General features: G+C 40.3%; 1 protein-coding gene across 1 annotated transcript in view; it reads right to left on the bottom strand.

The window, feature by feature from the left end:
• Positions 1-9,770, bottom strand: part of tmcc3 (transmembrane and coiled-coil domain family 3) — a 59,219-nt gene extending 49,449 nt beyond the window's left edge. The window contains exon 1 of the mRNA XM_040035675.1: positions 9,066-9,770. Coding sequence (XP_039891609.1) covers positions 9,066-9,110 — 45 coding nt within the window. The 5' untranslated portion in view covers positions 9,111-9,770. The remainder of the gene's footprint in view (positions 1-9,065) is intronic.
• Between the last annotated feature and the right edge of the window lie 5,915 nt (positions 9,771-15,685).

The raw sequence follows: 15,685 nt of genomic DNA, 5'->3' as shown, positions 1-15,685 counted from the left end.
ACACGGTTACATGAGCAGATCTATCAGAATGTGTGAAAGCTTTCATAAAGGACAGCACAGTCTCTCTGAGCAAACACCCAGGCATCACAGGATGTTTGAAATAAATATCTAAAGGGTCACGCTTTCAAAGCGTGGGGCAGCTGCCACGCTTTCATGTGTGGTCCCACCACACGCCTACGTCACCACCTGCCCCACACTGCTAGAGTGTGACATTTAGGCCCCTTTGTCTTCTTCTGAGTGGTTTCAGGTCTCTCTCTGCTAATTTTTTCCCTCAGAATCAGTGACAACTGCTGTGATGTGTAGGTGTACCGAGGCAGAGTTAAAGGAACTGGAAATCACAAAGGTGTGACATTAAAGTGAGAGGTCAGCAAGAGATAAGAGGAAGGGGTTCAACAAACCGACACCTTCACTGTTATTTCTTCAAAATATCAAGTGACTCAGCTGCTAAAACCCCGACAGCAAAAAGTCTCCTTTATAAATAGCTCTATAGATTTATTAGCTTTTTGAGCAACAGACACTTATATGATCCATTGTTTCTCAATGTTTCCTTTGCTAGCTGTGAGACACATTAAGCGAAAACATGCTAGCTTTCCATCTTTGCTTTATCTTCGAATGAAACTTAAAAGTTAAATAAATTATTGTGGAAACTCTTTGTCGTTTTTAAGTCTAGCTTCTTTACAAATCAAATTGTTACATTTCAAAGCCAAACCAGCTAATTTTGTATTTGTGATAAGCTGAACTAGCTGTTTGCTTGCGTATAGCTGATATTAGACTGGCATCAATGTTCTCAAGCAACTTCTTGTAACACATAGAAGAACGTAGGTTACTGCCGATAAGAATTTGTTATAAAAGCGCAGATTTTTTCTCATGCTCTCTCTTTGTGCTCTCCACTAACCTGTATTTAGGTTTTATCCTTGTTCTGATGTGACCTAAAACTTAACCTATGGATTATAAGGATAAAATATTCAAAACCCAACTCAGCATAAGGTGATACAGTTCAACATTGGCCTCCGGCATGAGCATAAACCTGAATTAAAACCTTTACAGAACAACCACAATGGATCATCAGGGTAGGATTGTAAGCAGGAATAGAACTAAAGTGAGGGAATCTAACGCTTCTATTTTCTGCTGACAAAATAAATTATGACAGAAGGAAGACTAAGCCTCTGTTTACACTACAAACTTTTCAGACCAGGCAGCTTGAGGCTAAAGTCAAGGACAAGGTTATATGTTAATGAAGCTGAGCACGCACACAACAGGAAACCGGTTAAAGGATGAATAAATCCTATCATATCAAGCATTCGTGTTCAAACGTGAGGAGAGGAAGTGCCCCACAGACTTTAATGACAAACTAAATATACAGACACGCTTGTGTCTTTCATAAATCACAGCAACCGGTGAAAACATAACTTTTTTTTTAATAACAATTAGGTGATTATTTTTTATAAAATAGGTGGTTGTCTTGTGGTTTAATCCTGGTATAAATGTGCGAATTTTGGTTTGTTATTGTAGAAACTGAGCAGGTGAAATACCTGTCAAAGTATCCCGTCACTGTAGGAGTGAAGGGTTTATGGTTTTCCTTTAATTAGTCATAGGGTGTCTGAATGTTTGCTGACGCACAGCTGGGGCCATCAACAGTAAGAGGCTGCTAACAACATTGCTTGTCACCATGGTGATAAATTGAGCATTGCATGAACAGAAGAGATGAGGCGTAATGGACGGTGACTGTGGCATGGCACCTTTCGTTAGTGCGTGCACAAAAATCAGAGGATGCAGAGGAAGTAATTTGAATAAAAGCTTGTCAGTGAAGGTCATTATCATCAGGAGAGTTGAACACAAACAGCTCCGGTCTAATCAGTGTCTGATGAGGCCATGTTCAGTTTGTGGAAGTCTGCTGCCTCCCTCATCTCCTGGTTTTATTAGTGAGGGAACACAGAGGTGAGACATTCTTCTTTATAACGTCGCTTCACTTTGTTGAGGTTTTCATTTACGACCCGCAGTCTTAAGATCCCACAAGAACATTTCAATCAGGCTGAGTTCTGGACTTTTGCTGGGCTACTGCAACACCTTGATTATTTTCTTTATCAGTAATTCTGTTGCAGATTTGCTGCTGTACTTGGAATCTTTGTCCCATTGGATGACCAAATTTAGGCCAAGCTTTAGCTGTCAGACAGATGTCCTCACATTTGACTCCAGAGCACTTTGGTACAGAGGAGGAGTTTGTGATTGACTCAATGTCTGCGAGGTGCACAGGTCCTGCGGCTGCAAAACAAGCCCAAATCATTACACCTCCACCACTGTGCTTCACTGTTGGTATGAGGTGTGTGTGCTAACATGCTGTGGATATTGTTCTAGAAGCCTTGTGGTTTGTTGGGATGCAGCTTTGCATACCTAAGTCTAGCTGGCATGTTCTTTCTAGAGGTAAGAGGCTTTCTCTTGGTAGTCGTTCCAAATAAGCAACACTTGTCGAGTCGTTTGTATAGTTTCTTTAAGAACTTTAACATTTAACTGAGGCCTGTAGAGTCTGAGGTGTAGCACTTGGGTTTTTCTGTATCTCTGAGTATTGTATGGTCATTGATCTTGGGGTCAATTTACTGGTCTTATAAAAATTCCCCAGACCACAAAACCTAAAGAGGGTGTACTTTCTTTTTACCGTGACTGTGGGAAGTTAGACATTTTCTGCAGCAGTTGGTGGGGACCAAAAGTAGAGCTAAAAGTGAGATACTGTAACTAATACTGTAACTAAAAACTTTATATTACCCACAAGCTTCCATGGACCTTCTTAAACTTCACAACAATATATTGGCCTCAGGGGACACGTGTACCTGGGCTGGCTAAGCATTCGACCTTGACCTTCATTGTAATTTGACCTTGAAACCATTTCGAGTAATCCCAAAAGGTTGATTCTATTCATCTGGACATAGCATTTTCAGTGGGAGAAACATTTCGTCACTTATCCACAGCTTCACTGTGCTAATGTGAAATCCCTCAGTCAGAACATGGTATATCATCTTTAGATGGAAACTAGTGAACTCTAACTTTTCATGGATGCCTGGATGTTTAACTTCATATATTACACCCGATAGAGCAGCCACACTGACCATTTTATTACAGATGAAACGATGTAGACAGTTTGTAACTCTAAGTGTTGCCACAGTGTTTATTTTTCTTTGGGACATGAAGCAAAGTTTGGACCCAGGAACAGCTAATGACATCAGACTTAAAGACTGGATAATTAAAACATTCTGATGTCAGGATGTTGTAATAAAAACATCATAAAATATCAAAGTATTAGTACAGCCCTCATTCTTAGGGGGATTTACACTCTTTGAATACTCTTCTTCAGTGCTATTTTAAATAATTCTCATTATTTATGCTCCTGCTCTTTTTATTGGCACACTCTTACACCTTCCTTTTGGCCTCTTGCATCAGCTTAGCTTAGCTTGTTATCGCTTTCTGTTTTGCACTACAGTGCTTTTGAAGCTAATGGGAATCTTGCAAGTTTAGCCATTTAAATTTTTTTTTTTAAATTGTTAGTTGTAGCCACTAACAGTGTAGCAGGCAAAGACAAAGACACACATGCATAAACGCACACACAACTCTTTGTACGGAAACCCTCACAGACACTTAACCTCAGCTGATTCACCTCGAGGATATGCATTTTATGTCTTTAATGAATTCAGTTCCTGATCTCGTACTGGCTTCTAACCAGCTGCTGGCAAGTCAGCACAGTAAGCGCTACATGGAGCAACGAGCATTCTCGGAAATTTATATCATGAGGACTGACAGTTTTCAGGCAGATGCGAGATTGTGAGTAATGGTGAAGATGTGGGCTTTTGTTCACTACATGCTAGACACGCTGAATAAACTCTATAAAATTGTCTGGGTGCAAAAATAAAATGTAATTAGCGTGAGAGGAAAATGTGAGTCATAATGAGACTAGAAGCAAATGGAAACATTAAATATCAAAAACGAACAGAAGTTTTTTTCGTTCTCAAGCCTGCCCTTTAGTGCGACTAGTCCTGTTAATAATGATTTATCTCATTACAGCCTCTTTTAGATTATTTAAATGTTATTTTTTTTAATCTTTAAAAGACAGCAGAAGTAAAAGTGCATTGTACCTTGTACTTGTGACATGTGCAATGACAATAAAGTTGAATTCTATTCTATTCTATTCTAAAAGTTGTTTCAGTCCATGTGTTCGCTTGGTTTTAATGGCATCATAACCTCGATGTAAGTATAAATTACAGTACAGACGTGCAGAAGATGCAGTATAGTCATGGCTGTGTGGACCCTGTAACCCCAGTCCCAGCGAGACACCGTCGTCCATTTATGAGTCCTTCATAAAGATCGTCATAAGAATCAGACTTTGACCCTTCACCTGGAACCACTTTGCCCTGGGAGGGCCTACTGGGGCAAATAGGCCTCAGGGGCATACATAAACCTCTCCATGGCGCCTATTCATGGACGATTCATGACGAGGGTTCCTCCTTGTCATGGTGCTCCAAATATCAAAGGTTGGAGTAGTTGCATGTATTCAAGTCTTCCCCCGCAATTGCCCCACTTTCTCCTTGCTTTCCTGTCTACTCTCTGCACCGTACTGCCAAATAAAGACTATAAATAGAATTAAACAAAAGAAAATCATCCCACAACACTGAAATTTAGAACGGAAACTGTAACACTTTGATAAGAGACGACTGTACTGTACTGGATGTTATCTGAGGAGAAAGCAAAACTAAATTATGGCAAAAGCCTTCAGCTTGTCCTTCACAACAAACCGAATTTGTTCCAGGTGGCATGTGCCAGAAACATCATTATGGTGAGAGTATAATGAATTAAAACAGTCAAGGTGTGAGGACACCAAAGCATTCATCCATCCTTCAACTCCTTTGTCTTGTTTTTGCAAATTCAAATCATCAAATTGTAAATGTGATATCAAGAGGCATCTTTGTGCTTCATGACTTGTGGCTCGATTTGACCCCATACATTAAGGAACTTCAGGAAGGAAACTATTTTCACATATTTTCTGTAGATGATGATTTTGCTCACTTTTTCAAAACTTTCTCTTTGTGAATTTGAATCATACAGCTTCGACTGCCCATAATTGGCAACCATAAGCTTGATTGTTGATGAATCAGGAGAATAATGGCAGAATAATTGCACAGACATGTTTAAAGTCCAGTGGCCCCTGTGATTAACCTGCATGTTGGCTTTCCTGTCTGGAGGTTGGCATCAGCGTGGATTGGATAGATCTTGTTCAAAGTCCTAAGCTGATATAGAAGGGGGTCAATCAGCCTGCAGGTCTGTTTGTGTTTTTGATGTTAAAACAACAATAAAGCAATCTCATGAAGGTGCCGTCATTAAAAACCTCAAAGAACCACCTGAAGCTCAAAGGTCAACTTGCCATCGAGCACAGCGTGACAGCATTTGTCCTACTGCTTAAACTCCACAGCCGAGAGAATCATAATATCTACGAGCATCTCTCCAAGAAGCAGCACTACACCACTCTGAAACCTCTGCAGGGTCTTTATTGCTCAGCAGAAACACAATTACTGAGTCATCTGTACACTTAGAAGCATGGTGCCTCATGAATTGGGCACCTGTTAGTGTACAACACAAATAAAACACACCCCTGAAACCATCAGGTGGATTTACTTCATTATATCAAACACGTAGAGGTTTGGGCCTGCGGGTGTAAGGTGTTTTTGGGCACCTCCTGGCATTTTCTCCTCTCTTTGACATAAACTCTGACATAAACGTTTATGTGAGGTCTGTGACTGTGTGCATGCGGTATATACACAATTATATATACACAGATATACAACATACAGCTGTAATGGTTGGTTAAATGCATGTATTTCTGGAGGCAGATGGGTCTGCCTATCGTGCACTAAATCAAAAATGCATTTCATTTTAGAATATTTTATCTTGTGCTGATAAAAATAGCAGTGCTATTGTACAATAATGTTATTTTTTAATTCAATTTCTGCAGTTCTTCCTGGTCATTCTGGAAGTCTGGACTCCCAAATATAACTAAATATTTATAATTTGAATTGTTTTAATATTTCAAAAATGTTATTTATTTAGAAACAATTTCTGATGGCAGCAAATTTGGAAAGATGGTCAGGAAACACGAAAAACTGCCTGTGGAGTCCGGTCAGAGGGAGTTATACTGACAGCTGCAGACGGCTGAATAGTAATTTGGCTCAAAGTCTTTTCTCCTCGGTGCTGCCGTGCCCATGCCTGCCTGTCTGACTGACTGACTTCATATTTGTGGAAACAACACACTAAACAGCTTTATCTGAGAAACACTGCAGTCCTGCCTGTACTTACTTGTACTTACTTGGTGATGTATGAAACGTTACTGCCATGCATAAAAGTTTTAGACTTGCGCTCCTTTACATTAATCTGAGAACACATTACATATTGACGATAAAGATTCTTAGTCATTTATACACCTCACTGCATTTAATTATTTGCTATTATTAATCTATGTCTCTCTTCCACAGCATGTCTTTGTCCTGTCTTCATCCACTCACCCCCAACCGGTCAACCCTCCCTGAACCTGGTTCTGATGGAGGTTTCTTCCTGTAAAAGGGAGTTTTTTTCTTTCCCACTGTTGCCAAAGCGATTGCATAGGGAGTCATATGATTGTTGGGGTTTTTCCTGTTTTCTTTGTATCATTGTAGGGTCTTTCCCTTACAACATAAAGCGCCTTGAGGCAACTGTTGTTGTGATTTGGGGCTGTACAAATAAAACTGAATTAGATTTTTATGTGGGATTCAATTTACTAAGGCACTGAATAAAAATTACATTTTAGTCAATTTATTTGACTAAAATGCCATTTGATAATGTTTCATTCAAGCGTTATCAAATGGCTAGATTGCTTTGTTGTACTTAAGTTCATAGATTAAGATCAGTCATAATTAGGTCATTCTGCAGAACAAATGATCACAAGCACAGCAGTCAATCTAATGTCAGATCTCGACCTAATTGAAACACTGTGGTTGGACCTTAAGAGTGCTGTACATAAACAAAAACCTACAAACCTCAATGAACTGAATCAACACTCCTCCACAACAATGTGCGACTGATAAGATCATACAGAAAACAATTACTTCAATTTACTTCAAGTTATTCCTGCTAAAGGTGGTTCTACAAGCTTCTGCAGGCTGTAGTTATTCATTCGTTACTTTGACATTTTGGTTTAATTTTAGTTGAAACTGACTGGCACAGTGTAATATGTCTTGTGTTTTTGTTCCTTTCAGGTTGCGTTTAACAAATTCTGAGACCTGATATAGACCAAATACTTTTTTTTAAATATATCATGACAAATAAAACCTTAGAACTGACAGATAGTGTACTACTTTTTGTAGTACACTATAACCCTGCCAATCATGACTGTAACATGATTGGCAGGGTTATGGGACTTTAGAGATGACATACTTGGTTGATTACAGCCCTCAAGGAATGGTAACTAAAACAGATGGTTCAAGTCAAACCACATGAGAGAAGCAGTTAGATGGTGGTTGAAGGTGGTGTGATCAGGAGGCTGCTGCTAGATATTTTCTGTTGCAGCTTATTTCGCACCCATGAAGAGATGTCCTTGAAACTAAAAGAAAGGTATTCTACTACAGCTAAAGTTATCTCTACTACAAAAACCTTTAAATATCCAAAATACGGAACCCCATATATTGTTTCAATTCCTTCTTTTAAAAATTAATCAGAAGAAGAAAAAAACCAAATTTATATTTTTTAGATTACAGGTCTGTTCCCTATTTACTCTGGACTATAACGCAAGCATTCATGTAATTACCGCATTTGGCCACAGAGGGTGCTGTTGCCCCCACACAACAAAAACTACATAGTGTTGCTTTAAGTGCACGTAAGGATGAAGGTTAAAAAGACATTTCTTGCTATGATGTCCTTTGAGATGTTCCCTCTGTTATGGGGTTAAAACACAGCGAGAGAGCAGGAGGAAGACAAGGCGAAGCACTGAGATAAGGTCTTGAATGCTTTAGACACTGCTGGTTACCATGGTAAATGGATGGAAGTCTCTACATTTCTCAGGCTTCGCACACATACTGCACACAGAGGGTTTGACAACATATCACGTATGCATAAGTTGTGAAAACACAGGCGATAGCTGATTATAGACTTGTTGCTGAAGGTTTTTGCAGCGCTGAGACCTCGAGGAGAATGACAGATAAAAACTACCAGCTTCTTCCCTCTACTGTTTCCTTGTTGGTCATCTGATGGAGGCTGTTAGCCTGACAGGACAGGAAGAGGCTCATTGTGGTGGAAGTGGTTACATAAGATCTTTTTTTTTTAATGCATTTGTGTTGTGCATATACTGGCACAATGAGGCACATAATGCATGTGCACACATAAAACACACAGTGTCAGCACAATAAAAGCAGCCAAAAGCACAGCGCCCTTCCAGGGATACGCTCTGGGACGCTTTTCTCACAGCCACAGAGTTCAGCAACCGGACATTTTGATAGAGCAGCTGAGATTGTGATGGACAGATAGAGACAGGAGGAACAGAAACAGAAAACTTCACGGTTGACTTCTTTTAGAACAATCATGAAAGAAAGAAAGCGAAAATAAAAACAGCCCAGGCAGTTTTAATAGGTGTGCATAGCCTGTGTTTTGGTGTAGGCATTCCTCAGATGTTATTCAAGCTCCAAAGGCCAATCACACATCGACGCTCAGAGAGAAACGTGGTGAAACTTGTCTCACTCGACCTCAGACTGTTAAAAATCAACTTCCTTGGTTATGTTTAGTGGGAAATGCCAATGTAATCACAATACAGCATAAGATAATAAAAAAAACCTTCTTCCCCTGCCTACAGGAATATCAAGCTCTTACTATACATCAGAGCACATTTCATTCATAACTGAATGCTTTTATCTTTGTGTGCCTGAGCTGCTGTGAATATCAAGTGATTGCAGGCGACTTCACGTAAACAAAATAAGAAGCGACTTTTTCATCTCTCATCAAGCCGACAACAAGATAATCAACATTCAGTCAGATTTTAGAGTGAAATAAAGTTCAAAAGCTACCTCTGTCACATAGATGAGTGGAATATCACTGTAGTTCTTCCTCATGTCTCCTCTTCCTCACACCCTGAGGTCAAAGTGCATTCCAGCGTGGTTTTCAGGAGACCTCTGAAATCACCACAGAGCTCTGTCTGGCTCTTTGAAGTTTTACGACTCCCCTCTAAGAGGAGGCAGTAGTGTGTGTGCCTGTCTGTGTGTGTCTGTCTGTCTGACTTCTGTGTGCAATGCAACCGTCTTATTGTGAAATCTAGTGCTTCCTGTCTCAGCAGAGCTGTCAGAGCTCCACCAGCACTGCACTCACTCCTCCTGAGCTGCCCTGTTCTTTTACTCTCCTCACACACTTGTGCCTTTCAGGCGGAAAGGCCACCTTAAAAGGCATGAGGGAGCCTGAGTAGGAATTGTCCTGATCCTTATCGGCCACCCTCCACCGGCCGGGACACACTTTGCACACATTAACAACAACAACAGCAATTCTCCACTGCCAGTCAAAAGGGAAGAAGCAGAGGATTATGTGATGAGGAGGGACTGAGATAGGGACAGCCTTGGAGAGAGGGAGGGAGGTTTAAGGGAATGAAAGAGTGTGGGAATGCTGAGTTAATGCAGGAATCTCCTGCTCCCTGAGGGTGAACGCACTCTACAGGACAGAGACTCAGACAGCACTGCTAATCTGCAGCGTCAGATAACAGCCTCTGTGTGTGTGTGTTTGTGTGTGCTGGACTTTGCACCCGCTCCCACTCAAACTACACACATAGAGGACAATAAACAGGGCTTATTTATTATCTCTTTATTGTTATTATTAACAATTCCACTGAAGAGTGAGGAATTTTAGTAATATCTGCTTGCTAATGTCTCAGGGCTATAATCCTCATATCCTTCTGAATACCTTTAAACGATGACGCTGGTGACACTTTTCCACAGTGTAAACCAACAATGATTTAATGCAGTCAGTATAACGTCCAGAGCATAAACTGTTTATAAAAGAGGAGAGTAATCGCCCTGACATTACGCACTGGCTGATTGGCTCAACCATGAGCCAATAAAAGAGAGCCAATCTACTTCCCTATTTGTACAGATATTGGAGCAATTCAGTTGAGGGTGCAGTAGGGGGCACTTGCAAAATAGCACGAGTAATAAATATATAAAATATGCATTTGCATGTGTGCTGATTGGTTCAGTAAATTTTACCACCATAGACAATGTAAAAGATGAAGGCAGCTACAATGATGTCATCCAGTGCATTTAAAAGGCTAAAAGTCTGAATTTTGATGCTTTTTTGGAGGCAGGTGATTTTGTATATGGAGGAAGGAGCTAACTCTTGCAAGAATGAAAAATAAGCTGCAAAGTGTCACAATCCTGGCATTTACTTGAACTGTCAAGTTGAACGCTAAACCTGCAAGAAGCAATACCTTCCTGAAACACACCTGCCTGACCGCTCTCCATCACTGTTCCTTCAGTTGTTCTGGCTGCTGACCTTTTTATATTTTATGTTTATTTCCCCTGTGTAGAGACTTGCTTCTGGAGTAAGCCTCAAGTGGCCACTGAAGGAACTGCAGATTTTGGCACTTTTGCATTGCCTTATTTTTGGTCTTGGTCTGAGGTTACAGCTTATTGCTTGCTTTATGATCAATTGGGTCATTTTGAATCTGTGCAAAGGGGCATGAGGGCCGGGCTGCGCAAACATGCTTGTGTCCAGTTCACCAAGAAGACCAAGCAGCCCACACACCTGTTTTTTGTCACACTGCCCCCCAGGGGACGGTAAACAGCTAAAACATTAAAGCTGCTCAAAGGCTGTGCATAGAAGCAACACAGAACAATTTCCCACATAATCCAGAGACTTTATTCCACTATGTCTGTGAAGCTCTGCTGCTATTATAATGAACCAGGCTTCACTGAAGGGCATGCTGCTTCATTACTATGGAAAATACACAGTAGTTTTTAGTAAAACTGCTCACTAGATCGCAAAATGTTCATTAAAACAACTCACCAACATTGCAATATCTATTTAAGTGACATTTGTTACAATTATTAAGCCAAACATTTGATCGGCAGTTATATTTGATTTTGGTACCATCTGGAACAAAATGTCCTTCTGCAAATATGAACCTTTTTATTTATTTGAAAAAACCTGGACATGCGGTTTCACGTCTCAGAAACTAGAAATTGAGGTCATGACACACAAGTACCAAACACTGGCAGAAGGAAATACTTTCCAAGTTGTGTGCTCCTAACACAACCTTTACAGGAGTCCTATTATTCTGTACCTCGTTTTCTCTCATACATGCGCTGCCAGGTTGTGGCTGTGGTTCAGGAGCTGCACAGGGTCATCTACCATCTACTGAGTGGGAGGTCAGAAGTTTGATCCCTTGTATCCCTGGGCGAAATACTGAACCCCACGTTGGCCATGATGCATCCATCTGTCACCTCTGCTAAAGCAGACGGCATGGAGCTGAGGGAGTGAGGACCCAAATGCAGACAACGGAGATGGAGGTGGATATTAACAGAACCTAAGCCTTAATTTTACACGAACAGAAGAATAAAAGCAAAGACTGACTAACACAGAGCTAACAAAACCTATACTGGGAAAACTAAACACTACATGACAGCTTAACAACAAACAAGAAACCTAAAAAGCTGGAAACACAAGGAGAACAACAGAAAAGGAAATGCAAAAAAAAGATTACAGAGAGAAGACAGAGGACTAAATACACAAGAGGGTAACGAAGGAACACTCTGGCACTAATCTCTCTCACACACACACACACACACACACACACACACACACACACACACACACACACACACACAAGACAGGGAGGAAGCAAAACAGAATGCACAAACACAGGACACAGGACTGTCAAAGTAAAACAGGAAACCAAAAAAAACTAGATGCAACACAGAGCACACAAGGGAGGCATAGAAACAAAACCTAAACACTAGAAATCCCCAAAATTCAGAATACGAATAATCAAAAACATAAACATTGGATCACTAGACACAGGACCATGACACCATCACAGTGCTCATGGGTAATGAGAGGACTCAAGGACAAATGTTTCAAATAATGAGTTCAGTTTAAAGTTCAGATTTAAGACTTTCTACTCTTGGCTCTGTGTGGTGTCAGTAAGAGTGGTCATATCAACTAGAGACAGGTAAGCATGTTTAGTGTACTGACCTCCTTTCTTATGTCTCCATGTTCATATTTTGCTAGTGTCTACAGAGTCCCTCCATCTTATCGTTGTCTTCATCGTTGTTTTCATCGTTGTTTTCATCGTTTCTACTTCATGTTTTACTTTGGTAACTGCTTTTCTTCGACCTCCCCTTTGCCCATCCATCCATTTTCTCCTTATCAAATTCAGGGTCAGGAAGCCTATCCCATCTGCCGCTGGCCAAAAGGTGGAGTCTTTTCTGGATAATTAGAATGTAGTATTTCCTCTTCTCTTGCCTTCCCTAACTCTCTGCTCTAGTCTCCTGTCTAATTTTCCTGCTCCCTCTTGTTTTGGAGTTTTGTTATTTTCCTGATGGTGTACATTTGGAGTATTCTGTAGATCCTCCTCATTTTTTTCTGTTACTTTTTCAAAAGTTAACATTTACTCTGATGCCTTTACCCCTAAGTGAAGCCCTGCATTTGGGTTCGCTAAGGAACTTTAGTTAAAACCTGGCAGGTATCCTCAATGAAAACTCTTTCAGCCTCTCCTTCAGGTGCATTTCAGGAACTGCAGCACTTATAAATTATGGCAAAAAGTCTTGATATATTGAAAAACAATAGTAGACCTACAGCATTAACAGACCTGTGCTTTTCCAAAGCAAACACAAATGATGAACAAAGAGAAAAGGGATTGTGATCTCGCTATAGAAAACCAAGAGAGGGGATGCCAGTGACTGACAGGGGATCTCTTCAAGGCTGTGGGGGGAGAAGCTTTGAATTTCTCAGTCAAGCTTTGAATTTCTCCTTCATGTGTGCAGTATCATTCGTGGGAAGTGGGCAGAACTGGGACATTTTAAAAGCCAAAGGAGAGGGGAGGTCTATAAAAAAAAATCAAAGGCCTGAGGCAATGACTACGACCCACTAAGCTGAGCTAACATTTAGAGAATTAAAGATTTTTTAAAAAGAAAGTGGAAAAAAAGAAAGAGGGAGCTCCTCTAGGAGTCAAACCCCCCTCGTGGAAGAAAGTCGGTTATGAATGATGAAAAAGGAGAGGACGGGGAGGGAGAGAGGGGCAAAAGTGAAGGACGGTAAAGAGACTCGATAAAGAGGAGGCATGAAGCTGTGGACACTTAAGAGTTATGATAGCTGGCAAGACAGGTGGTGAAGAAAAAGGAGGGTGTCTCGGCGTTAGGATGACCCTCTTTAGACTCCCTGGTGCTGTTTTTACCAGCTGCCACTTCAGCGTAGCGCTGCATCAGCAAACACAAAAGCAGAGACGGGATTATCTGCTCCATTTGCAGAAGATGAATCAGACAATAGCTATCAGCTGACGTGAGATGTAGGCAGAACAGATGAGCAACAAATGAACCGTTCACTGAATAGAAATGTAGAAATCAGCCTGAAGAGCGCACTAAAGGCCACTCAAGCCTCTGTGTTATCACATCAAAGCACTTCTGGCTCTTTGTTCTTAATTAATTTGAAGATTTAGATGAAAAGTCGCCTTTCTGAGAGGACTGTTGTTTGCTGAAATGCTGAGTCAAGGGGATATAAAAAGCCCCCTGAGCATGATCTGGTTTGAGAGAGCAATATGGCAACAAAAAGGGAACAACTCCACCTGTTGGCCACTAAACTGTATTACAGATATATTGAAACGTACACTTACACTGCACGGACCTTCTTCTAAATGTTCCCCTTGAACAAAAAGTGATGAAGCAGTGAACCTCCTCATTTAACAGCTGCAGATTGCTGAAAAAATACAAAAATATATAAAAACAAAGTCTTAACTACTGAACAAGATCATTTAAACATGATCTGCTGGCTTTAAATACTCTCACATAAACACCAGAATTTTAATTCTCTGTCTTTCAGTCATGTTGGAAAAAACATATATTTTGCGTATTATTTTTGTGGTTTCCTGGTTATGCCCAACTGGGTGCCCCATTAGAGGAGACCTCAGTTGGGCACCTTCTGCCAGTTGTTTGGCCTGGGAATTTCCAGTATCCCCCTGGAGACACTGGGAATTGTGGCTGACCAGCAGGATGCCTAGAATACAGTCTTTAGCCTACTGCCACCCTAACCTGACTTTGGACAAGTGGAGGGATGCTTTCACCAGTAGGGGGCTCAGCTCAGATTTTTGCTACTGTTTAATTTATGATTCTTGTTTTAGCTACCCCTATTTTTTTTCTAAAAGTGTTGCTTTTTGCCAGGTGAAATACAGGTTTTGTTCAATCCCTGTGCCCCCGTGTGGTACAAATTAGTATTAAACAAAGGTACAGACTGGCGCTAGTTTAGCTTCAGGTTGAAATCTCTTCAACAAACCATAGATGTTTGGGACATGATCTCATAGATGTTATTTCTTCTCATTCTGATCATTTTACCTAATTTTTGGAAGGTTTTAAACTACTTTAGAATAAAGGAAATTCCCCCCCCAAAAAAAGTATATTTTAAATGGTTAAAAAAACAACAACAACAAAAAAAAAAAAAAACACAACCGTTGCTGCCACATTTCCTTGTTCAACAATGAACATTTTTCTTCTTTTCACAGCATAACAAACAGCTGTCAGATCATTATGGCATTTTTGGTACAATTAGACGAGAAAATATATATTTTTTTAAATCATGTTTTTTTTTTGTATAAATATACAAAGAGGTGCTAAAAAACACTGAGTTTTCCAAACTACTTATATTTTTAATAAATGATGCAAACAGACTGTCAAATGCTGCACATCATTTTTGCAAAGTGGACACCAATAAAAAGGTGCAACCTAAGGGATGTGTGGAAATGCTCAGATACTCAGACTGTGTAAATAATAAAAGACAGACATACCTGTCAGTGTGCAGCCCTGCAGAGAGCTCTGGGCTGGTCTTGACATTCACAGGGAGTGTGGCACTGTGTTACCATCAGTGCGGCTTTTAGTCAGGCACTTGAGAGGATCTCTGCATATCTCAGTGAAGTGCTGCAGGCTGCAATTTTCCTCCAGCTCAGCCTAATCCTGCACTAATCAACAGGCACACACAACAGACGCACAGTGCAACCAGTTTACTAATGCAGTCCCGGTCTTGACTTCCTGTCCAGTGTTTGAGTTTTAGTCTGTTTGGATTTAATTTTTTTTTCTCTCTCTTTCTGTCACACCTCTGTGAATGAGTTTTTCTGCAATGCAGAGCCAATTTAGTGGAATTACAAAAATATCTGAGCATCCATGAAAAGCTTAAAATAAGCAAAGAGATGTTTCCACCTAATGTGCACTGATAAAAAACTAAAAAAATCTCTTATTACCAAAATATGTAGAAGAGCATCTGAAACCTTAAAGAAGATGGGCTACAAGCAGAATTGTCATCAGGAAACTAAGGTAACAAATTTGGACAACAGACATTTGAAAAAAAAAAAAAAAAAAAACATCTTTTCTGATTAGTTTTAATGCTGCTGCAACATAGGGTCAGAATGTTGTGTAAATATTAACGCATGAATCCTGTATTG

This window comes from Simochromis diagramma, unplaced genomic scaffold (assembly GCF_900408965.1).
Source record: "Simochromis diagramma unplaced genomic scaffold, fSimDia1.1 OVJJ01000816.1, whole genome shotgun sequence".
NCBI lineage: Eukaryota > Metazoa > Chordata > Actinopteri > Cichliformes > Cichlidae > Simochromis > Simochromis diagramma.
Note: the sequence above shows the minus strand (reverse complement) of the source record. Positions and strands in the feature narration are given on the sequence as shown.